We start from the raw sequence: 24,722 nt of genomic DNA, 5'->3' as shown, positions 1-24,722 counted from the left end.
AGATAATAGAGTGTCTTTGGGGGGTGGCAGAGCACAAAATGGAAAATAGGTGATACCCTGGATCCCCCCCGAAGGACTAATTGCCAACCAGGTACATCTGTCTGACACTACTAAAGGGAAAAAAAGAACTGTTATTAGAGGCATTATATATTCTTGGGTATCTTTGTTAGCCTACTCTAATACTAATTTAAATGTCCATCAGGAGAAGGGATAAGTTGTGATAGAGTCATCCAGTGGATTACTATACAGCTTATAAAATTAACTAGAGCTGCTTGTATCATAAAGACATCTCAAAAATAATGTCTGGGAAAAGCAAGTTACAGTGGACATGAAGTGTGCCATTTTATATAAGGTTTAAACAAAAACCATGCTCTATATTGTTTATGGGTATATAAAAATATCTTTCTATGCTATATAGGTATTTGTATTTAGTGTACATTTATAGTTTAATATCACATTTACATATGCAGGAATGATAAACACCAAATTTAGGACAGTGCTTCTGGGATTCAGAGGGACTACAAGTGAATTAAGTTCTTATTTCTTAAGGTGGTAGGTAGTTTGTTCTGGTCTTCTATATTGTGTGTCTGAAATACTTCGTTTTAAAAATCAGTTCTCACAACTTACGCTGCTCACCATCTTCTTAAAAGGGAACGCTTTAGAAATTTCCCTTGTGTTTCATTCTTAACCATTCATTTTCCCTTCACCCTTTAGTCTGTTCTTTCGAGTCACTTCTATTTCAGCCACTCCAGTCTGAACAATCATCACCTCTTGGCTAGAGTGTAATAGTTTCCTGATTGCTTTTTTCTGGTTTTTACTGGCTTCCTGATTGCTTTTTTCTGGTTTTTACTGGCTTGGATACTTGCCACGTAACAGCTATATTGAGTTTTTAAAATTGTAAATCAGACCTAAATCAGACCTCATTGACCTGCTAAAAGCCTGGTTTCTGGTGCTGGTAAAGTCACTTCCTCTTTGTCAATAAGGCCTTCTGCTCCCACCGCTAACCCTTTTAGCCTCCTCTCCCTCTACTCCACCTCTGTTCTCTGACCATTCCCTAACTGCACTTTAGCCACATTAACCCTTTAGTTCCTGGAACCTACTAAGCCTCATTCCTGTCTTAGGACCTTTACCTTATTGTTCCCATTGCCCAGAGCGGCTTCTTCCCTGATTTTTGCAAGGTGGGCTTCATTGTATCATTTACATCTTAACCTAAATTTCACCTTGGAGGTCTTTTCCATCTAAATGCACTTTCTGTAACATCACCCTGTTTCATCATCTTCATAGCTAAGCAGGCTAAAAGTAGGTTGAGATTAGTTGGCCAACCTACTGCTCACTTGGCAGGTATGGATTTCAAGGTCCCCTTATCAGGTAAATCACCACCCTTTAAAATCATCAAGGGTTGAGACCTAACTCTGAAAGGGACAGACATAAAGCAATACACCATTCATTATTTGAGATGGTAGGAGTTAAAAATAAATGTATGGGATGGAAGTTATCCACTTCCCAATTAGATAATTGGTTAATTATCCCAATTAGATAATTAGTTAATTTCCCTCCTGCAAAGGCAGGAGGGAACTTAACAGCAGAATAGTCAGATTCCAAATCCCTCCTACTTTCCAACTTCTTACAGTCTTAGCATCTATTTTCCTATGCTTTTTTGCATCCACAGAGAATAGGGGTTCAAATTTGTCTTAGTTACCATGTTTTTCAAGTTCAGTCTTTCTGTATTTTCAGCTCAAGAACCGAAGTATTCAGGTTAAGGTACTCTGCATACCATCTAAAATTCTACTTTCTGTGTTGAAATTGCAGTTTTATTATGTGTGCACTAGTAAGAATAAGATACGCAGTAGCAGTAGAAGAGAGAAGAGTGATGAAGTAGAAAATACCCCGGGGGGAAAAATCAACAGAGACATTATAATCTAAGGTTTTTATTTTTAATAACAAACTACATATTTAACAAAAACATTGTTAAAGCTAGAAGTTGAAGGCATTGAGGGAGAAAAAGATTTTACTCCACGATTTTACAGGAATTCATTTTACCTAGGAATAAAACTGAAAATTCAGGAAAATTATTTTGAAGTTTTTCATCACTGACAATTTCTGGAAGACATAAAGTTACCTTTATTTTCCCATAGAGGAGTGATGTTAAAATATGGGATTATTTTATATTCCTGTACCTGGGATTCAGCATGCAAAGAAATAAAAAAAGTCCAACCATCAGTATGTCTTTAAGTGCAAAAAAATTTTTAAAAACTACCCTAAAAGTCTATACTAATTAAAAATATTCCCAGTTCTCCTAAACAGACATAAATATAAGGCACATATTGATTACAAAAGGCATTTCATGTACTATCAAGTGCACACATAGTAAGAAAATGTAGTCTGTGACCTAAAACTGAAGTACTTATTACATCTAACGTTAACTAATCTTACTTATCTTAGAATTTGGAATGTTGTTAGGGAAATAGATGGCACAAGACCCTTTAAAGTCCCAATATGTTAAAAACTTTTCATATATTTTCCTGAACTTAACAGTGACCTCATTAATGCTAGAGGTCTTTCTTCACAGACAAGATTTTCAAAAGTAAAAGCTGACCTAACAGACATACCCTTTATCTGCTGTTCCCTTCTCAGTTTACTCAAAGCTAGCACTGTAGGGGCTGCGCATCAGACAAAAGGTCATTCTGCGCAGTGCTCCAGCCCCCTCCTCCAGCTTCCCTGTTAATGAACATGCTGTTTAGATTACTTTTCCACTCTTGACAAAACCATAGAAGGAGCCGCCTGGCCCCTGGTGCAGACTTGCAAAAGAGCTTTTTTGCACTTGGCCTTCTTTGTGTGCAGCTGGCCAAGAGGCATAAGGATAACTGGTTGTTTACAGAGCAGGGGCACTACACAAAGCCAGTCTGAAATGCTATTCTTAGAAATCTAACTTACTTAGATGAAATAAATCACAGAACTATTTTCCTTTCACTACCTCAAGGTGGTTTTCTTGAGCTAGTTTAAGGTACTGGTGTTTGGGAAATGGTATTATGCTATCTGGAGATTTGAGGAACATCCCATTTATTACAAGATCTAATTAAGGAAAAACCTAATTAAGGGAAGCTGGTGGCACAAATATCTAGCAGTACTGCTGGAAAAACGCACCTAACCTTTCCCACTAAACACATCACAAGGATGTTTTACCATAGCATTCTGAGATGCCAAAGCCTTCCTAACCAGGTGTATACAGCACATAAGAATATTCACTCCAGTCCTTATTTAATCTGTTATTTTAGGAACTGCTTTGGATTAATCCTTGGTTTGTTACTCAGGGGGCACTGTGGTCCTTGGGAGCATCCTGTCTTGGGCACCAGTTATGCCTCCTTTGCAATCGTTGCCTCCCCCGGATCAAGCACTGCACATACCACTGTTCCTGCTGCAGCTGCTGCTTCTGATTTTTTAACTGGCTTTTAATAGCCTGCAAGTCCTGGCACCGCTGTGTTTGCTGCAGTAATTTCTTCTGTAACTCCCGGTTCTCTCTCCTGATGCTGCGGTAGAACTCCAAAGTATACTGCTTTGCTTCCAGCTCCAAGGTCTGAGCCTTCCTGTCCAGCACCTTTCTTTTTCTGTTTCCCAGCTGCCTCATGTCTGGCTCACTGAGTTGTTTCTCCAGGAATGCTTTTTCCTGGAGTAACTGGACCTGGAGTTCCTGTTTCTTTGCCTCTGTCTCAGCTTGGGTTTTCTTTTTCTCCTCCTGTAACATCTGCATTTCTCTCTCCTGTTTCTCTTTTAAGAGTGAAATATTCTTCAGTGCCTGCAACTGCTGCTTTAAATTGAACTGGAGCTTTTCCTTCTGCAAGAGCTCCCTTTTAAACGCTGAAGTTTGTTTCGCATACGCGGAGACTGATTCTTGCCTCCTTTGTTCAATCTCCTCACTTTTTTGTAAATAGTTGTTCCACAGCTTTTCAGGCTGCCTTCTATACTCCTCAGTTTTGTTGGTTAGGTATTCCAGAAAGAATTTGTTTTCAGTCTGGACGAGGAGCTTTTCAGCGTAGAGCTGCCTGGTCTCCTCCATTAGTAATTCTTGTTGGGGTTGAGCTTGTTTTATTTGGTTGTCCAGCCTCGCTATTTCCACCACTGCCTTTTCTTTAAATCTCATCTCTGAGTTTCTTGGCTTCCCTGGCTTGAAAAAATTATTAATTAAACTAAGATACGGTGGAGGGGAGCTCTTAGAATCCTTAGCAAACCTGAAGGAAGAACAAGTGAGACATTACCCCATCAAGTCTTAATGAACATTTAGTAAATACAAAATGCACAATTATACTTTAATTCATACGAAGAAATAACTTTGCCTATTATGGTTCTGCTGCTATGCAAGTCACCAAGAATACAGCTAGGGATAAAGATGAATGAGTGTAGTTTACAATTTACAATGCTAACTCACTACAACCCTGTGAGCTATTAACTCCAGTTTAAAGAGGAGAAAACAGGTTCGGATAATTTAAATGACTTGGCCACGATTTATGCCGTCAGCAAGTGGCAAAGTGTGGGTGTGAAATTCAGATTTTAGGATTTACTCAACACTACAGTAGCTACAGAGGACCACAGGAACAGCTGGGATGGTCCCGAAGAGCCATAAATTTCACGGCTTTTCCACCACCCTTCCGGTATCCGAGGACACTTCGTGGAGAGGAAGCGTCCCTTCAGTACCTACTTGCTCCAGGAATCCAAGCGTTCATCTCCAAGGTCACGGCCTGATTCACTGAGGGAGACGGCCAAGGAGGGAGCGCTGGTGTCAGGGGCTTGCGACACTTGGAAATGGCGTCCCCTTGCGGGAAGTTTTCGCAACGGCTCCATGCCACACGCCCTGGGTCTCCACGTTGCCCGGCAACCCGCCGGGTCGCACTCCGCCCCAGTCCCGGCCGGTCCATCCCTGAGCTGCTGAACCTCGTCGGCTGCCGAATAAGCCCCAGCAGCCGGTTGTCCCGTTCCTTGGGGGCCGAAAGAGAAACGCACTCTCATTTTCGACCCGTGGGTGCCCTGCCTTAGGGACCCCATCTCGTCTCGCCCTTCTGGGGATTAGAGTTTTGCCCCTCCAAGAACACCCCTACGACGGTGAGTGCCCCTTTTCCTGGCCCTCTCCAGGCCTCTAATTCCCGACCACTGTCGCTAGTTGGCCGTGGGGGCTAGGATGCTCCGGCGCCGGTCCCGCCCCTTCGCCTTCGCTTTTAGCGCTAGTCGGGTTCTAGCCTCGCTCGCTGCCCCGAGCGTCACCGCAGCCTCTCTAGGCACGCAGCGTCTCTATGGCAGAGTGGGCGGAGCCAGGAGGAAAATGGCGACGCCCGCGGAGACCGCTGACTCGCAGGCTTCGGGGGGTCCTCGGCCCCCAGTTTGTCTGTTGGTGTTGGGAATGGCAGGATCTGGGAAAACCACCTTTGTCCAGGTGACGTACACGGCGCGGGCGTAGTCGGTGCGCGCGCGAGGTTGTCCGTGGTGGGCGGAAGGCCGGGGAGAAGAGGAGGGGGAGGTCTCTCAGAGTTGGAGGGGACCCGCGTGTGGCTTTCAGGAACTTGTCAGCATCTCCGGTTCCTTCCTAGGCTGGCCTTTTCGGACTCAAGCCTGGTTTAATTAAGGCTCTCTTCTTCGCACCCTTTGGTCATATTTGGTACAATTTACCACGTTGTTCTGGAATTGTCTTACCGGTACAATTGTCGACTCCTCGAAGGCAAAGGCATACGTGTAACTGGCAATTAATACAGGGTTAACACACAGGCTTTTGGTGTAGATTACTAAGTAATTATTTCTTACGCAGCTCTTATGTTTCAAGTCCTCGAGATAACAGCGATTGAATTTGACGGGGTTCCCGCTTTTTGAAGCTAATATTTTAATGGGAGTAATAGGAAAAAAAACTCACAAAAATCAAGTAAATAAGTGATCGAGAGTAGGGGAGACTCTGTTAGATGGGTGATAAAGGAAAATATAGTATTTATGAGAGTTGAATGTTGGAGGTGGATACTGGGGACGAATATTTCATGTAGAGGGAAGTGTAAGTGCAGAAGTCTTCAGGTATGATGGATAATGGAATCTTGGCCCTTATCATTCCCTCTTTGTCTCACTCCATCCCTCTTCTTATATCTCTACAGAGGCTTACTGGACATCTGCATAGCCAAGGCTCTCCACCTTATGTGATTAATCTGGACCCAGCTGTACATGAAGTACCCTTTCCTGCCAATATTGGTGAGTAAAATGTAACAGAACTGTGTGAAGTCCCTCAGAATATGGAAAGCCCCCAGCCCACCAGTCCTTAATGTTTTCATTTTCATTTTTTCTTTACTTTTTTTAGATTTTTAAAATTTATTTAAGAGAGAGAGAAAGTGCCAGGGGGAGGGACAGAGAGAGGGAGAAGCAGATCCTGGGGCACCTGGGTAGCTTAGTTGGTTAAGCATCCAACTCTTGGTCTCAGCTCAGGTCATGATCTCAGGGTCATGAGATCAGTCCCGGAATTGGGCTCCAGCTCAGTGTGGAGTCTGCTTGAGCTTCTTTCCCTTTCCTTCTCCCTCCCTCTCTGCTCCTTCCCCTGCTTGTGCATGGGCTTTCTCTTTCTCTCCCTCTCTCTTTCTCAAGTAAGTTAAAAAAAACAAAAACAAAAACTCAAAAAAAAGAAAAACCCCAAATAACCCCAGCCTTACCACATTACTTAAAAAACAAAAACAAAAACCAGTAAAACTTCTCATTGTTTGAGATCATTTCTACCATAACTTCTGAGCTCCTAGCTAACATTTTTCATGGGTTACTTCCCAGTTATCTTTTTTTTAATGTTTATTTTTATTATTTATTTGACAGAGAGAGACACACAACGAGAGAGGGAACAGAAGCAGAGGGGATGGGAGAGGGAGAAGCAGACTTCCCACTGAGCAGGGAGCCCATTGCAGGGCTCGATCCCAGGATCCTGGGATCATGACCTGAGCCAAAGGCAGACGCTTAACTCACTGAGCCCCCCCCGCCCCGGGGTGCGTGTCCCCTCCATCTTTTGTAAAGAAGGAATCCAGGGTGAAGCTGGGGGATTTAGTAGAAGAGAATGCAGATAAGAGAAGCCTGAAAGGCTGGTTTCAGCTTCTTGCTGGGAGAGAAGGTACTTCTACCCTTTTGTTCTCTTCACCATCTTGCTTTTTTCCCCCTATCACAGTTCAGTGATCTTAGCTTAAAAATTTGGAACACAGATTTGAAAAGTAACTGAGATGCCAAGAGAGAAACTTATTTTTTTTCCTCGGAGGAAGCAGAGATGACTTGAGGGGTCCATTGTCTGAGGATATTATAGGTAGAGAGTCTCAAACTATATTGTTTCTATGTGTTAAATTCCACTGAATTCTTTTTCTCCTGAACAGATATTCGTGACACTGTGAAGTATAAAGAAGTCATGAAACAGTATCCTTTTCGGCATCTGCTTGGGTGCTGACTCATCCCTGACTGGTTGCTGTCTGGTTTTTTGTGGTTTTGAGAGTGTTTTTGCATTTCTTTGTGAAATACACTAGCAAAAGCATTTAATTGCTTTAAAGTAATTTTTGAGGATAGATGAATGTGAGGAGAGGTGTTTTAGGTGATTAGAAATACTGTTTCAGCTTGTGGTTTCAGTTTTTCTTACCATCTTCCTAGACTACAGGCTGTTGTAATTAGCATGGAAAGTGAGAGGCTAGCTGATGCTGGGCCTGGTTCCAGAGAGCAGTATCGCCTTGGAGGCTACTGCCTCCTCTGACTGGGAGACTCAGAAATGAGCAGGTTCATTTAGTAGGATCAGCTCTTAGTACGTTGCTGTATGTAATGTTTACTATCCGTGTAGGTAGGTCTAGGTGGATAGACTAATTCTACTCAGCAGTTAGCTTGATCAGTGAGGATCGGAGCAAGGACTGTGATTTTTTTTTTTTTTTTTTTTTTTTTATTTATTTATTTGACAGAGAGAGATCACAAGTAGACAGAGAGGCAGGCAGAGAGAGAGAGAGAGGAGGAAGCAGGCTCCCTGCTGAGCAAAGAGCCCGATGTGGGGCTCGATCCCAGGACCCTGAGATCACGACCTGAGCCGAAGGCAGCGGCTTAACCCACTGAGCCACCCAGGCGCCCCAGGACTGTGATTTTTTAAAAAAATATTTTATTTATTTATTTGACAGATAGAGAGATCACAAGTAGGCAGAAAGGCAAGCAGACAGAGAGAGGGGGAAGCGGGATCCTTGTCAAGCAGGGAGCCTGATTTGAGGCTCGATCCCAGGACCCTGAGATCATGACCCGAGCGGAAGGCAGAGGCTTAGCCCACTGAGCCACCCAGGCACCGGGGAGTGTGATGTCTTAATGATATTTTAAGATGATCTTAATTAAGGCTAATGCTATTAAGCTTCTACATACATCTCTCTGTTACATTTTAGTCACATTAACATCTTCATTTTGCCTCGACATCCCCAAAATGGTAAAGATATGAAGAAGATGTTGATAATGAAATTCTTTGTGTGGTTAAGGTTGTATGGCATGTCAAGGATAGGCTGCCAGCATCCATTCATGGAACACTAATGTTACAATGCTGTTTGTGTGAATGATAGCCTTAGTGTGACTTTCAGCATCTAATTTGATCTGTAAGTAGTTTAAATCCTCAACTCTGTGTCCAGGTATGGACTTGGGCCCAATGGCGGTATAGTGACATCACTCAATCTCTTTGCTACGAGGTTTGATCAGGTATATCTGTCTTTACTTTTATAGGCATGGCTGTGTAAAAATGTTTGGCTTTTAAATGCCTTAGCTTGCTCACTTTGAGAAAGAAGAGCAATAAACCTGGACATACATAGAAAATAAATAAGCATTTTGGTAGACAGAGAAGGAGGTTATGAAAGGATGATCAGTGTTTTGAGACACTTCACATTTAATATTTGTGATGGCCAATAAAACAAAAATCCAGGTTCTTTTTTTTGTATCTTGGCTTGGAGTATCACCTTGAGGGTGGAGTGGACAAATGGGGAGTGGGATGGGCTAGCAGGCATGGAATGGAAAGATAATGGGCTTTTTTACGTGTGACAAATAATTATCACTGTTTAAGTTTTTCTCTATCATCTACTTCCATAGGAGTGTTTTGTAATCACTCGTTTTTTACCCTAATGTCACTCCGTGAGACAGGTTGTTAACATTTTACTGAAGCACCAAGAGATGCATCCCGACAGTGATGGATAGTCTTTAGCTTCTCAGGGCCTTGCAGTATACTCCAGGGTGTTGCAGGACTGCTGGTGTGGCTGTGTTTCTTTAGCTCATGGAGTTTATTTAATTTAATTTAATTTTTATTTTTTTAAAGATTTTATTTATTTATTTGACAGAGAGAGATCACAAAGCAGGCAGAGAGGCAGGCAGAGAGGAGGAAGCAGGCTCCCTGCTGAGCAGAGAGCCCGATGCGGGCCTCGATCCCAGGACCCTGAGATCATGACCTGAGCCGAAGGCAGCGGCTTAACCCACTGAGCCACCCAGGCGCCCAGCTCATGGAGTTTATAAGTTGGTGTCCCAAGATTAAGGACAGAGATTGAATAGTTGATAGTGCCTGTAAGTTGGGCCACCCTGGAAAGGGTGATTTTTGTGTTGAGAATGGATCCTATTGTAATTGGCATCTTTTTCTCTTAGGTGATGAAATTTATTGAGAAGGCCCAGAACATGTCTAAGTAAGTGATTTCAGCTTAACACCAATTTATTACTCTGTAGTTGATGTGTCTCAAGGATTTCAGGATACCATCAAACTCCGAAAGAATGTTAGATTGAGATGAAACCATTAGAAGCGAAAAAAAAAAAAAGTAGGCCAGAAAAACCCCCAAACCCCACATTAAGGTCATATACAGTGAAGAGCTAAATTTACTAGTATTTTGCCCTCAATCACTGTCATGTATGCCCATGGCTTCCTAGCAGGTATTTTTGAAACTTTGTCCAAATTCAGTTGTCTACTTGCCTTCTCTTGGGAAAACCACATTTGTGGGTATTAAAATCTTTCTAACATCTTTCTAACCCTTGTTTAAAAATAAATCTTTTTTTTTTTTTTTTAAGATTTTATTTGTTTATTTGACAGACAGAGATCACAAGTAGACAGAGAGGCAGGCAGGCAGAGAGAAAGAAAGAGGGAAGCAAGCTCCCTGCTGAGCAGAGAGCCCGATGCGGGACTCGATCCCAGGACCCTGAGATCATGACCCGAGCCGAAGGCAGTGGCTTAACCCACTGAGCCACCCAGGCGCCCTTAAAAATAAATTTTAAAAAGATTTACAACTAGGTATAATATTTAAGAGATGAAATTATTTCACCCTGATTCTTAGTAGAATCAACTATCATTATTACTATTATGTTGTGTTCTGTTATTTTATAATGTATAACAAATAGTATTATTATATAACATTATAAGTATTATTGTCATTACTACTGTCGGTGACTATCATTCCACATGTTTCCATGCATATATACATAGGAAGGATGGATAAGGTATTTTACAAAAACATTTTTTTATAAAAAACTACTAGAGGTAGTTTAAAAAGAAGTAACAGCTTTATTGAGATATAAATTCACATAACAAAGGCCCATTCTAATTTTTAAGTATACAGTGTAGTGGTTTTTAGTATATTCGTAAAGTCATGTACTGATCACCACTATCTAATTCCAGAACTTCCTCTTCATCCTCAGAAGAAGCTCCAAGCTCATTAGCAGTTGCTGTTACTTTCCCTTCTCGCCCCAGCTCCAGGGGGCTGGACCATTTTACATTTTCACCCGCATTGTGTGAGGGTTCCTGGTCCACAGCCTTGCCAATATTTGTTATTATCCTTGTTTTTGGTTATAGCCATGTCATTGGGTGTGAAGTGGTGTCTCATTGTGGTATCGGATTTGATTTATATTTCCTCAGTGATTAGAGATGTTAAACATCATTTTATGTACTTTTTGGCCATTGGTATATATTTGGAGAAATGTCCATTCAAAATTTTTTGCTTATTTTTAAAAACAGCTTTATTTAGATATAATTCATATATCATTTAAAGTATACAGTCCAGTGGCTTTTAGTATATTCACAGAATTGTACAACCATAACTGTAGTCACTTTTAGAATATTTCTATCACCTCAAGAAGAAACCCTCTATTTAGCTATTACTCCCCTATCTCTGTTATTCTCTTTCCCCTCCACCTTCCTTCACCCCCACCCCAAGAAACCAGATAGTTTCCCAAGAAATTTGGTTTTGTTTATCTCTCATTTTCAATGTGGTGTGTTTCTGAAACTATCACTGTTTCCTCTGTGATCAGTTTGCAGCAGTTTGTGGACTACTGCTTCTGCCTAGTAGCATGAATATTGGACATTGAACAAAGCTTGGGGGAATGTGGTGTACGTTTTAAGGGCAGTGGGAGGAAGTTAGACTTGACAGTATGACGAGGTTATTCCAGTCCCGGATAACCAGATTCTCAGTGTTTTCTGTGCTGGGCTATCTTTCAGCGTTGCACAAGTGTAATACTTCTTTAATGGTCGTTCTTGACACAGATTCGTCTTGATTGACACACCTGGACAGATTGAGGTGTTCACATGGTCAGCTTCTGGGACAATCATCACTGAGGCTCTGGTGAGTATTGTAGGACTGGTTACTGGGAGTAACTAGAGAGCTAGACTAGTTAAGCATCTTTTTATTGCATGGGACCTTGTATGGGAGGGAGTGTGGCAGCTCTGTATACCCTGCCTAAGGCGGTTCTCCCTTGGTAAGGAAGGTGGGAAAAGAGTTTGGGAATAGCTAATGAGCCCTTTGACTAAGGCTGTGATTATTTTGTGGCTTTAGGCATCCTCATTTCCAACAGTTGTCATTTATGTAATGGACACATCAAGAAGTACCAACCCAGTGACCTTCATGTCCAATATGCTGTATGCCTGCAGGTAATTAATTGCTGGTAGGCATGCAGTTACGTCCAGGGAGGAGGCCTCTTCTTTTCTCTTTTGTATTTGAATCCCGAGTACTTACTAACCTGGATTTGTGCTCATTCAGATGTGGCCCTCAGTTTAGTAGTTGTGAGCTGGGGAGAGGTGAGAAGAGAAAAGGGGCATATGTGTTGGCATTCTCGGAGCAGCTTCTCGCCTTCCTCCCTTGCTTATTACAGAAACGGGTGGTGTACGAATATGAGCCTTTGGTATTTGCTCCCAGATGAATGAAACAAGTCTAAATAGAACAGAGCGCTCTGGTCTAAATGCTCCTTTTCTGTGTTATGACATGTAGAGTTAAATTATGAGAGATTATCAATACAGAGATTTATCTGTAATTCCACAAAGCACAAGTTTGCCCAACTTGGTGTCATTAGGGACAGAAGGACCATGCCTCACTAGGGTATGTGAGTGCAGAAGACATAGGAGCAAGGCAAACTATTATTCAGTCTGAGAGAACTCGTTGGGGGGAAGGTACACAAAAGCCATTACCATCATTTGTGCCTTCTGATATGACTAGGGCTATCCCTTCTTATTAGATGCAAGAAATCCTAGTCCACATAAAAATCTGAGGACTGATGGCATTTTTTGTTTCCATATTTATTGTTTAAAAGACAATTATTGGGTAAAAACAACCCTACCAAAAAAAAAAAAAAAAACCAACAAAACCCCCCAAAAAACATATGCAGAAAACAAGATCAGTATTAAAGCATTATTATTCCAAGAAAAAGCAAGCATGTGTGTGTGTGTGTTGTTTGCTGGATGGTAATGGTGGTTTTTCCTCTTGGGAGAGAAGAATGAAGGCATGTGAGAATGGATACCCATAAGCAGAGTCTGAACCCATTCCGCTTGTGTTTACTCGGTTCCAGTAGATTGACACCGGGCTAGAAAGAGCTTAAGTGTTTTTATTAAAAATGTCTTGATTTTTAATTTTCAGCATTTTGTACAAAACCAAGCTGCCTTTCATTGTGGTTATGAATAAAGTAAGTGGATCCTTCCTTTTGTGGTTCAGTATTTCTTTTTCATCAGAACCTTGGGTTACTGGAAGGTTTGGGTAGGTGAGGATTTTCACAAGTCGGAGAACAGATTCAAACTTATCTGAAACAAAGTCATGAGCACTTGTAGGAAAAAGATTCAATCAGATTAAATGAATATTTATCACTGGCTCTCATCAACGTAATTTTAAACTAGATAGAGTAGCCCCTCAACTGTAGTGTATAGATTATCCCTCAGAATTGCAACTGTGTATATGGAGGAGGGGCTGCTAGTTTATTAGCAGTCTCAGTTAAAACCGAAAACTTCACTGTTGGGTTGGCAGCTGGGATTTGAGACATGACTTCAGAGCCTAGAATGTGCTGGCATCTACTGTTGCCATGGTCACTTGGCAGTGGATAGTGAAGGGTCTGCTTCGACCAAGAGAACACATACCTTCTTTTCATTGTATACAGTAGTCTTGGCCCTTTATGGTTTGTTGTAGTGGAGGAGGGAAGGGGCGAAGTGGAGGCAAAAATATATGAATAATTGCTTTGTTGTTGCTGCTTGATTAAAATTTTTTCGATGTTTGCTAACTAAGCATATCTCTGGGGGCTGATAGTTGACTTCTCTCTGGTACAGACTGACATCATTGACCACAGCTTTGCAGTGGAATGGATGCAAGATTTTGAGGCTTTCCAAGATGCCTTGAATCAAGAGACTACATACGTCAGTAACCTGACTCGTTCAATGAGCCTGGTGTTGGATGAGTTTTACAGTTCACTTAGGGTAAACTTTCTCCTCTGCTTATACTGACAGTCCCTTCAGACGACCTCTTTTTTTTTTTTTTTAAAGATTTTATTTATTTATTTGTCAGAGAGAGAGCGAGAGCGAGCACAGGCAGACAGAGTGGAAGGCAGAGTCAGAGGGAGAGGGAGAAGCAGGCTCCCTGCAGAGCAAGGAGCCCGATGTGGGACTCGATCCCAGGACGCTGGGATCATGACCTGAGCCGAAGGCAGCTGCTTAACCAACTGAGCCACCCAGGCATCCCTTCAGACGACCTCTTAACCCATAGGGCCGACTTTGAACCTATGTTAGAAAGAAGTTCGTTACCTTATTAAAAAAAAAAGGCATTTAAGCATTATTTATTAAAAATTGGAGTTTTGTGGGTTTTTTTTCATTCTTTTGCATGTTGCTGGCCAGTTTTAAAACTGTAGGTTTAAGAGATAAATAGAGGTGCCTGGCTGGCTCAGTCAGTAGAGCATATGGCTGGCTCTTAATCTTGGGGTTGTGAGTTCAAGCCTCACGTTAGGCACTGAGATTACTTGAAAAAAAAAAAAGAGATAAGGTAAAAACCCTACCTTCAGAATTTATGGTTTAGTTTGAAGAGAGGGCTACATACAGAATTGAAACATGATATATTGTGATAAGAACCTTGTGAAGATTGGTGGTTGGGCCTGATGCTGGTAAGGGGCAGATCACTCTTAAAATGAGGGATTTTGGAGGATATAGCATTAGAGGTATGCTTTGAAGGAAGGCTACGATTTGTTTTTTTTATTTTTCTTTTAAGGATTTTATTTAATTCTGTGTATGTGCGTGTGCGCGGAGGAGAGAGAGAGTGTGCGCATGAGTCAGGGAGAGAGGTAGAGGGAGAAGCAGGTTCCCCGCTGTGCAGGGAGCCCAATGCAGGACCCTGTCCCAGGACCTTGGGATCACAACCTGAGCTGAAGGCAGATGCTTAACTGACTGAGCCACCCAGGCTCCCAGGAAGGGTACGATTTATATAAGTAAAAGTACATCGGGGTGTCAGGGAGGATGGTAATTGGCCAAGCAAAGGCATTGCAATACTGATTTTTGTAGAGAACAGACAATGGTTGTATTGGCAGGAAATAGATAGGAAGTCTTGCTATGTGTTTCTCCTCCTTCTGTTTTTTTCTAGTCCTCTCTTTTCCATATACATCTTTCCATGGCTCTTGAGTATATGTGCTGTTTTTTGTTTTGTTTTAGCTTCACTCTTTGCCAGAGACTTCTTGAAGTATCTAAACAGCTTTTAGGAAGATTTTATTATGATTATTTGAACAAAGTAACACACACTATGTGAAAATATAGTTTCCTCAGTGGCATTGATGCTTTTGACAGGTGGTGGGTGTGTCTGCTGTTCTGGGTACAGGCTTAGATGAACTCTTCGTGCAAGTCACCAGTGCTGCAGAAGAATATGAAAGGTGAGGATAAAGGAAAATCCTGTTGATGACATTTTTAGTAACCTGTAATCTGATATGATAGCAGTTTTGCCAGCAAAGCGTTTTGGTTCTCATAGTCTAGGTATTATTTTTGCTATATGTATGTGTGCTGGATCTGTACGTGTACACTTAGGGATAACCAGTCCCCATTAACTATTTTTTAAAAATAGGAGTATAAAACCTTCTCCGTATTGAATGATTTTTATTATTATTATTTTTTAAGATCTTATTTATTTGACAGACAGAGATCACAAGTAAGCAGAGAGGCAGGCAGAGGGTAGGGGCAGGCTCCTTGCTGACCAGAGAGCCCTACGCGGGGCCCGATCCCAGGACCCTGGGACCATGACCCGAGCCAAAGGCAGAGGCTCAACCCACTAAACCACCCAGGCCAAAGGCAGAGGCTCAACCCACTAAGCCACCCAGGCGCCCCTGTATTGAATGATTAAGAGCAGGAGTCTTCAGACTTTCTTTTGGTAAAAAGCCAGATAGTAAATATTTTAGGCTTTTGTGGGCCATAGAATCTTTGTTGCCACTGCTCACCTGTCATTGTGGGGCAAAAGCATCCATAAACAATTTGCAAACGAATGGGCACGGCTGTTCCAGTAAAACTATTTATAAAAATAAGCATGATTTGGCCTCTTTGCCACATTGGCTGACCTTGGATTAAGATCATAGACTTTGGAGTCAGACAGCCATGAGTTGGATTTCTGCTTTCTCCACTGAGTAAATGAGTGGCCTTAGCAAGTTTTTGTCATTTGTAGGTCAGGGATAATAGCGTTTATTGTTAAGGTTGTTGGGAGCATTATTTGAGAAAATATATCCAAGCATCTAGCACAGTTGCTGACACCGAGCAAGCACACTTCATGATAAATGGTGGTTACTACTATTTTCATGGTTAACACTGGAATTCTGTTTACTTACACGAAAGTGTAATCAGAGCACTTTTCTTGGACTGATGCCATGATAATTGGCTGCTTACTGGCCTGTTTCTTAGCAAGATTCTAACAACCACGTGGTGGTTTTTAGACACATTATTTTGATTTTGATCCATCAGACAAAGGGTCTTCTGTGTGTGACCAAAGTCTCAGGATAAACCCTTCTGTATCCTTTTGTTACTGCCCAGATAAACCACATAATTACATATTGGGCTTCCTGAGCCCATCAGTCCTCCTTTTCTTAATTTATTTGATAGAGAGAGAGGGAGAGAGTGTGCCTGTGCACAAGCAGGGGGAGGGGCAGAGGGAGAGGGAAAAGCAGGCTCCCTGCTAAACAGGGAGCCTGACAGGGGGCTTAATCCCAGGACCCTGGGATCATGACCTGAGCTGAAGGCAGATACTTAACAGACTGAGCCACCCAGGCACCCCAGGCCTCACTTCTTTTATTCATCTCAGTTTTATCCAAACAAATGCTGAGCTCATGAATTATGGGCTCCACAGAGTTAATCTTTCCTGGCCTGCAGTCTTTTGTCTCTGCTGGTTTCAGGGTGGGGACAAGCACCTTGACTTCTAATTGCACAGGGATAGAATCTCAGTGATTAAGTCTTATTACATATAATGTTCGGTGAAGTAAGGTCTTCTGTTATTGTCAGGGAACTAGGAAAATAGAAGTGGTATGGGGGCGGGCAGGACAGATTATAAACAAAGGAATTTAGAAAGTGTTTTCTCTTTCCAGGGAGTATCGTCCTGAATATGAACGTCTGAAGAAGTCACTGGTAAGATAGGCTATTTATATTATAAGATAGGCTGTTGTATTTGGGGCCACTGAAAAACAACTTCAAACCATGCACTAATCCTCCTGCCATAAATGCTTTTGTTTTGGCTATCAGTGTAGTAGATGTTTGTTACTTAAGTTAGTAAATCTGTGTGTTTCCTAGATGCAGCAGGGCCCCTTAATTATTTTTCTTCTCTTTATTTAAATCTTTTACAGTCTGATTTTTCTTGTTACATTTGCTAAGCACTTCTTGGGCCCCACCCCACTCCTACTCCCAAGGCTCATTTAAGGACTGGTTATGGAATTTCAAGAAAAAAGAAGTGGTTCACAGTGCTTATTCGAAATAATCCCTTGGCCTGCCCTCGTCAGCTGCATTGGGCCCCTTACCACTGCTATGTCTGCTTGAGGGTTTTTTTGATGTGTTCTTGTGTCCAGTTTCCAAAACCTATCATTCTGTCTCCAGAGCCCTCTAGGCTGAGCTTGTGCTCCTCTGGGCCCACACCGCTTGGCGTTTCTGTATCTGTCATCTTTTACCTGCCCCAGTGTCTAAATAGTCCTTAGTATTTGTTTATTTTGTCATCTCTGTTAGAAGTCTGGCATCTAACTTGGGGCTCCTTTTTTTTTTTTTTTTTTTTTTTTTTTTTGGTAAGATTTTATTTTATATGTTTTGGAGAGAGAGTGAGTTATTTGGAGAGAGAGAGAGGATGGAGGGAGAGAGGGAATCTTAGGCAGGCTCCACACTCAGCAACCCTGACGTCATGACCTGAGCCAAAATCAAGAGTTGGATGCTTAACTGACTGAGCCACCCAGGTGCCCCTAGAACTCCTTCTTTAACATGGAGATATTTTTTTCTGCATGTACAGGCCAGTGCACAGAGCCAGCAGCAGAAGGAACAGCTGGAGCGCCTTCGGAAGGATATGGGCTCTGTAGCCTTGGACACAGGGACTGCCGCAGGTATTGGAGGGTTTCTTGGAGTTAGGAACTAAAAGGAGGATATGCTCACTTCCACTGAGCAGGAAGATGCTTAAGTTTAAGAGAGAGAAAAGGATAAATATAATGTGGTGTTTTGAGATGGATCGATACACTTTTTTTTTATTTGTGATTTGGAAAGGTAAACTTCTAAAAGTTGTATATAATTACCATTCTGAGTTCTTCCTCTTCGGGTAGTTTTTGCTTTACTTCGGCAAGACACTTAATATTCTCTCTTTTCTTAAATACTTCAAAAAATTTTAAAGTTAGTTAACATACAGCATATTGTTAGGTTCAGGGTACAGTTTAGTGATCTATCAGTTGCGTATAATACCCAGCACTCACTACATCATGTCCCCTCCTTAACACCCATCACCCGATCACCCCATCCTCCCATCTACAGTTTTCTTAAATACTCTTTACCCTCTACTCCCTGCCCTTTTCTTTTCCTGTTTATTTTGACCTACTTCCCGATTTACAGAAAAATTGTTTGGCTAGTTTAAGAACTACTATATACCATTCAACCAGATTTGCAAAATGTTAACATTCTACCACATTTACTTGATTCTTTCTCTTCTTCTCATTATGTATGACTTTATGTATAAGCCTATAAATGTATTTATAAACAAAATATATATTATATATATATTCCTGTTTTCAATATCGTTTAAGAGTAAGATATAAGACTTAAATATTCTCTTTGAATACTTGAGTGTGTATTTCCTAAAAACAAGGATATTTTATATAAGCTCATTACTAAACAGTTAGGAAATTAACTCTGATCCTGTTGTCTGATGTGTTCCTTATTTAGATCTAGCTATTTGCCCTGTGTAGCGGGAGAAAATCCTGGATCTGCATTGCATTTAGTTGTCTCAGCTCCTTTAATCTGGAATGGTTCCTCCATTTTTCTTTGTATTCATGGCAGTGACAATTTTGAAGTGTAGGCAACAGATATTTTATAGGATGTTCCTCAGTTTGGGTCTGGCTGGTATTCCCTCGGGACTCTGTTCAGGTGGCTTCTTATTGGCAGGACTTCACAGAAGTGAAGCTGTGATTTTTCCCATGCACGACATCCAGAGGCCCACCATGTAGATTTGTCCCGTCATTGGAGATTTTACTTTTGATCACTTGCTTAAAGTGGTATCTGCCAGGTTTTTCATTGGAAAGTTATTTTTCGCTTTATAATAAGTATTTTGTTGGATGATGCTTTGAGACCATATGAATATCCTTTTAATTTTCACATTTACCCACTAGTTTTAGTATCTATTAATGTAATAGGGGTAGTATCCATTTTTCTGTGATGCCTGTTAGAAATATTTTCTCTCTGTTGCTTGTTTTTTGACTTTGTCCATGGTATTATTTTGCCAGGTGAAAGTTTTTTTTTTTTTTTTTTTTTTTTTAATTCGACAGAGAGAGAGAGATCACAAGTAGGCAGAGAGGCAGGCAGAGAGAGAGGGGGGAGGAAGCAGGCTCCCTGCTGAGCAGAGAGCCTGATGTGGGGCTCGATCCCAGAACCCTGGGATCATGACCTGAGCCAAAGGCAGAGGCTTTAACCCACTGAGCCACCCAGGCGCCCCGTGTTTTTGTTTTGTTTTGATCTAGGCAAATTTACTTCTCATTTTTACTACCTCTGGATTTTGAGTCATAATTGGGAATCCCTTACCTATACTGTGTTAAAGAGGAATTCACTCATGTTTTATTGTAGTACTTGTATGGTTTCATTGTACTTATTTATTTATTTTTAAAAAGATAATTTGAGAGAGTGCGAAGAGCGAGAGAACACGAGTGGGGGAAGGGGGAAAGGGAGAAGCAGACTTACCGAGCAGGGAGCCCAATGCGAGACTCGATCCCAGGACCATGGGATCCTGACCTGAGCTGAACGTAGACATTTAACACGCTGAGCCACCCAGGTGCCCCACTGTCTACATATAAAGAGTTTTATTTATATATTTGAGAGAGAGAGAGAGGGAATGTACCAGTGTGACCAGGGTGGGTGAGCAGAGGGGGAAGGAGAGGGAGGGGAAAGAATCTCCAGCAGGCTCTGCACTGAGTATGGAGCCTGAAGCGGGCCTTGATCTCATGACTCTGAGATCATGACCTTAGCCGAAACCCAGAGTCAGAGGCTTAACTGACTGAGCCACCAGGTAACCCTCATTTTCTGCATTTAGATCCCTGATCCATTTAGAGTTTATACCTGGGTATGATGTAAAGTATAGGTCTGTATTACCTTTTTCATTAACAGTTGTACTTGCACTGTTTCTCAGAAAGTCTACCTTGGGGCTCCTGGGTGGTCCAGTTGTTAAGCGTCTGCCTTTGGCTCATGATCCCTGGGTCTTGGGTTCAAGCCCCACATCGGGCTCCCTGCTTCTCCCTCTCACACTCCCCCTGCTTGTGTTCCCTCTCTCACTGTCTCTCTAATAAATGAGTAAAATCTTTAAAAAAAAAAAAAAAAAAAAGTCTGCCTAACCACTGAGCCACTAGTTTTTAACCACAGGCACCCCACTTTTTAAAAATATTTTTTGAAGATTTAATTATTTGAAAAAGAGAATACACCCCTGGGGTGGAAGTGGCAGAGGAGGAGGGGAGGACAAGAGAAAGAATTGGAAGCAGATTCTGTTGAGTGAGGAGCCCAATGTGGGGCTCTATCCCATGACCCATGAGATCATGACCTGAGCCGAAACCAAGAATTAGTCCGTCAACCAACTGAGCCACCTAGGTGCCCCTGGATTTTCTTATTGTTTGAATTAGTTATGTCATTGATTCTTAGGGGTTTTAGGTCGGTGTTCATGTTTAGTATGGATGCACCCCCTCCCACCCACACTTATGAATAGACTGGTCTTTGAAGGGATGAAGTTCTGTTCATGAAAGCTATTGCTGTATCTTCACTAGACAACAACAGCAAAGCCGCTTGGAGGGGGAGATTCTAGAAACTGGCTGGATTCACCTGTTACGTGAACTTGCCTGGCCATCCTTGTTGTGCACCTTGGTGACATAAATTTCTGTGCTCATCACTCAGGAATATGTGAAGCAGCAAATGTTAAATCTGCTGCAAAAGGCCTTCCATACTCAGATAACCTGTCGAAGGTTGAAAGCTTGCAGTAAATAATTTGGGGGCAGTCACAGGTATAGGGGGCCCAGACGGAAGCACTGATTGTTAGCACGCCATGTCACCATCCCTCTTCAAGGCCACGGGCCCCTTGAGATTTGTGCCTCTTGATATTGCTGCTGTTGGCCTCCTTCATCCCCTGCTGACTTCTCTCCAGCTAGGCTCCTGAAGAGCGTGGTCGTGTGCTCCGGAAGCTCTAGGGTACTGGGTGTCATTTTAGGTTCTCAGAGCCCAACCCTTGCAGGCCGAATCCCCTACACAGGAATGAAGTGATTTGACTTTGATTGGCACTCGACCCTTGTTCAGTTGCCCGGAGTAGGGAATTTGCCTCTATTAGTATATTCAATTTCCCATTTCCTCCCTCCCTCTTTTGAATAATATCCTCACTCCTTTCCTGTCACTCCACCGTCTATTTTCTTCAGACCCTCAGAACACACTTCCCCCAGGAATCTTCCTTAGTGCTCTACACTTTCGCGCTGACTCCCCAGCATGCTGCATCTACTCTGACGCCTTTAGTCTTCAGAGGAAAAACTACAGCCTCTTCTAAGCTGTGAGCCAATAAGAACGAACGATGTTACTACCAGGACAAGCTACTTGAGAATTATTTTCCTCAATTTAAAAATAGCACCTCTTGGGTTACCGGGATCCCGAGAGCATTTTACGGACTACACTACTCTAAAAACATTAAGTGGTATTAACAATAGTACATTTAGAACAGGTAAGATTGTACATTTATGTTTACGGCCACCTTCATCCTGCCAATTGATAATCATAGTTACTGGATCAGAACACCTGTTTGAGGAGGCTGAGGTTCGTAATGTGCTCCTGACACGTGTTTTCTCTGTAGACCGCTTGTCTCCTGTGCTGGATGCTTCTGACCTGATCCTGACTCGGGGAACACTGGACGAAGAGGATGAGGAAGCGGACAGCGATACCGATGACATTGACCACAGAGGTGAGAGGTGGCGGAGGTGCTCGGGAGAAGAGAGTAGCTGCTTCCTCCCACGTTGTTTGCTCAGGAGCTTCTTGCCGAGAGAAGCCTTACCCATGCAGCCAGTGATCGGGAGAGATGATGTGGCCCCGGAATCAGCCGCGGGAAAGAGTTCCATGTATTGGGTTCCTGGCCGTCTACTGAATGGTTAATACTGAGCGCATCACAGGCTTTTAATTAGTCTCTTGTCCTCTCATCATTAGGGCCTAACTCAGTTTGAGAAATCCAGGATGTTTGTTTGGTTTAATAATGGTTTTAAGAATACATGAGGTAGGGAAAAAGAATGCATAAGGAGGCCTCGGCAGACCGAAGCCAGTTAGAAGGGACTGTACCACTGAGGATAGAGTGGCTCTGGAAACTTCTAAAAGGGTTCCACCTGGCATAGTTTTATGGACTGAACAGACTCTGTTTCTTGAAACAACCTTTATGGTTCTAGCTACGACCAAGAGCAAACCCCTCTTTACCATCCAGTGTGCTGGATGCTAACATCTAAATTGCCTCATTAACTCAGATGTATTGAGGTCTAATTTACTGGCAATAAATCCCACCCTTTTTAAGTGTATAGTTTGATGAGATTTAACTAATATAATATATATGCACTCGAAACAGCCATCATAGTCAAGATACAGAATCCTTCCAGCACCGCCATGCTGTTCTCATTCAGTCCTGTTCTCTCACACTTAGTTTTTGGCAATCACTAATCTGATTTCTGTTCCTACAATTTTGCCTTTTCCAGAATGTTGTCTAATTGGAATCACAGTATTTAGCTTTTTGGATTTGACTTTTTTCAGTCAGTGTAATGCTTTTGCAATCCATCCATGTATCCAAAGTGTGCTCTTTTTATTGATGAATAATATTCCAAGGTACGGCTTTTACCACAAGTTGTTTATTCATTCATCAGCTGATTGCCATTAGGGTTGTTTCCAGATTTTAGCTATTATGAATAGAGTTGTTGGATATATTTCTCTAGGTTTAAAATATGTAGGAGTGGGACCTTGTTTTAGTTACTTTATGGGGGGGGTTTCCCCACTTAGAGATGAAAGAAACTCGACATTTTGGGCACCATGATAGAGCATGCTTCTGGGAGAAATGAACACTTAGTTTATTAGAAGCTGAGTACTGTTTGTGATGGATTGGTGACAGAACTCTTTTTCTACCTATCTAATGGGAAAGTTAAAAGAACTGACCTTTTTTCCTTGTAGTTACGGAAGAAAGCCGTGAAGAGCCAGCATTCCAGAATTTTATGCAAGAATCAATGGCACAGTATTGGAAGAGAAACAACAAGTAGTTTCTAGAAGTCCAGAATTTTGGAACTCTGTGAAGGAATTATCCCAACCTCTGATGGGGACTACTTATAAAGGACAATTTTGTTCAGAGTAGCAGAGTTTCTCTTATAGGGAAATTTGACTCAGATGCAGCCAAGGATAGAAAACCATTGGACCTGGCAGGTGGATGCCAATTCCCTTGGCCTTTCCCTTGGATTTATGCAAGGAAGGATATTCTCACTATTCTTGGAGGCTGATAGCCCCTCAAGCCTAAAGCTTCAAGTTTTATCATTTGAATTCAAGTACTTTTGCTGCTGGTGGATGGAACAGCAAGAAGTCACTATTCACTTCCAACTTCTATCAGGCTGGATCTGTACTCTACTTTCCCAGCATCCTGCCCTGGATTATACCATGAGTTTCCTTCCTTTTAGCAGAAAGGGAGAGGAAACGAGTTTGCCCAGGGTGGCAGTGGAGTCTCCTTGGCAACCAATCAATGTTGGGTACGAAACATGCCTCAGAAGGGGTAGCTCATTGTAGGACAACAGGTTCATTGAAAAGAGTGAGCAAAACATGATTAATGAATAAGATCCTGTTTTGGATGATAACTTGGATAAAGTGTTTTTAATTTTAACTTCGTTGTAAGCCTGCCTGTCATAATTTCAAATAAGAAAATTATGTAACTGCAGATAGGTTCTCTTCTATTCAACACAAAGGTTTAAAGCCACATGTCCAAACCCGTCTCAGTAAAGAGGGAATGTTTACTAAAGTCTCCCATGTACACATACCAAGTAACCAGGTACAGAGCTAGGTATTGTTTGTGTTATACTTTAAGGCAAAGTATCCTTTGTGATTTACTCAAAGACCATGGATTTGGGTCAGGTGCACATTCCATATATAATAGCCGTAGTAAGGTTTGCCCTGCCTCCACATTCTTCATAGTATCTTAGAACATAGTGCATTTCTCTTAAGGAATTTTATCCCTGTGTAATCTGTACCCCAATTCATTGGTTCTCAAGTGTGGTCACTGGACGAGAAGCATCAGCATGACCTGGAAGATTGTTAGAAATTAGAAAGAAATGAGTGCCTGGGTGGCTCAGTTGGTTGAGCAACTGCCTTCGGCTCAGGTCATGATCCCAGACTTACAGGATCAAGTCCCACATCAGGCTCCCAGCTCTTTGGGGAGTCTGCTTCTCCCTCCGATCTTCTCCTCTCTCATGCTCTTTCACTCATTCTCTCTCAAATAAATAAATAAAATGAATTAAAAAAATAAAAAAAAAAAAAGAAGTTAGAAAGAATTAAAAGCAGATTCTGCTGAGCGAGGAGCCCAGTGTGGGGCTCGATCCCATGACCCATGAGATCATGACCTGAGCCAAAACCAAGAATTAGTCCCTCAACCAACTGAGCCACCTAGGTGCCCCTGAATTTTCTTATTGTTTGGATTAGTTTTGTCATCGAATTAATTAGACCTGAATCAGAAACTGGGGGTGGTACCTAGACATCTCTTTTAATAAATCCTTCAAGGGGGGGCGCCTGGGTGGCT

General features: G+C 42.0%; 2 protein-coding genes across 5 annotated transcripts; one reads left to right on the top strand and one right to left on the bottom strand.

Annotated features, from left to right (window-relative positions):
- Positions 1 to 1,918: 1,918 nt before the first annotated feature.
- On the bottom strand, positions 1,919 to 5,037 carry CCDC121 (coiled-coil domain containing 121). Its single transcript, XM_059188758.1, has 2 exons — positions 4,694 to 5,037; positions 1,919 to 4,226 (listed from the first exon to the last, which is right to left on the bottom strand). The coding sequence occupies exons 1-2, from the start codon at positions 5,035 to 5,037 to the stop codon at positions 3,308 to 3,310; spliced, it is 1,263 nt and encodes a 420-aa protein (XP_059044741.1). The 3' UTR covers positions 1,919 to 3,307.
- Positions 4,957 to 23,813, top strand: GPN1 (GPN-loop GTPase 1). Of its 4 annotated transcripts, XM_059188753.1 has the most exons (14): positions 5,167 to 5,422; positions 6,123 to 6,216; positions 7,365 to 7,404; positions 8,631 to 8,697; positions 9,625 to 9,662; positions 11,504 to 11,582; positions 11,793 to 11,887; positions 12,867 to 12,912; positions 13,544 to 13,690; positions 15,041 to 15,123; positions 16,813 to 16,852; positions 17,715 to 17,805; positions 21,774 to 21,881; positions 23,120 to 23,813. In XM_059188753.1, the coding sequence occupies exons 1-14, from the start codon at positions 5,171 to 5,173 to the stop codon at positions 23,203 to 23,205; spliced, it is 1,266 nt and encodes a 421-aa protein (XP_059044736.1). In that variant the 5' UTR covers positions 5,167 to 5,170; the 3' UTR covers positions 23,206 to 23,813. The 4 variants fall into 4 exon arrangements, with proteins under 4 accessions (XP_059044737.1, XP_059044736.1, XP_059044738.1 ...); XM_059188754.1 differs by lacking the exons at positions 5,167 to 5,422; positions 7,365 to 7,404; positions 8,631 to 8,697 and adding an exon at positions 4,957 to 5,094; XM_059188755.1 differs by lacking the exons at positions 7,365 to 7,404; positions 8,631 to 8,697 and having other exon boundaries at positions 5,284 to 5,422.
- The last annotated feature ends 909 nt before the right edge of the window (positions 23,814 to 24,722 follow it).

Source organism: Mustela lutreola, chromosome 9 (genome assembly GCF_030435805.1).
Source record: "Mustela lutreola isolate mMusLut2 chromosome 9, mMusLut2.pri, whole genome shotgun sequence".
Classification (NCBI taxonomy): domain Eukaryota; kingdom Metazoa; phylum Chordata; class Mammalia; order Carnivora; family Mustelidae; genus Mustela; species Mustela lutreola.
Note: the sequence above shows the minus strand (reverse complement) of the source record. Positions and strands in the feature narration are given on the sequence as shown.

Bases quoted from the DNA above. Each gene is read 5' to 3' on its own strand.
- GPN1 (XM_059188753.1), top strand. From the start codon at position 5,171: ATGCTCCGGCGCCGGTCCCGCCCCTTCGCCTTCGCTTTTAGCGCTAGT. The intron at 8,698-9,624 runs GTATATCTGTCT...TTTTTCTCTTAG, and splicing joins TTGCTACGAGGTTTGATCAG to GTGATGAAATTTATTGAGAA. The intron at 12,913-13,543 runs GTAAGTGGATCC...TCTCTGGTACAG, and splicing joins TCATTGTGGTTATGAATAAA to ACTGACATCATTGACCACAG.
- CCDC121 (XM_059188758.1), bottom strand. From the start codon at position 5,037: ATGGGGTCCCTAAGGCAGGGCACCCACGGGTCGAAAATGAGAGTGCGT. The intron at 4,227-4,693 runs GTAGGTACTGAA...TTCTTCCTTCAG, and splicing joins CGCTTGGATTCCTGGAGCAA to GTTTGCTAAGGATTCTAAGA.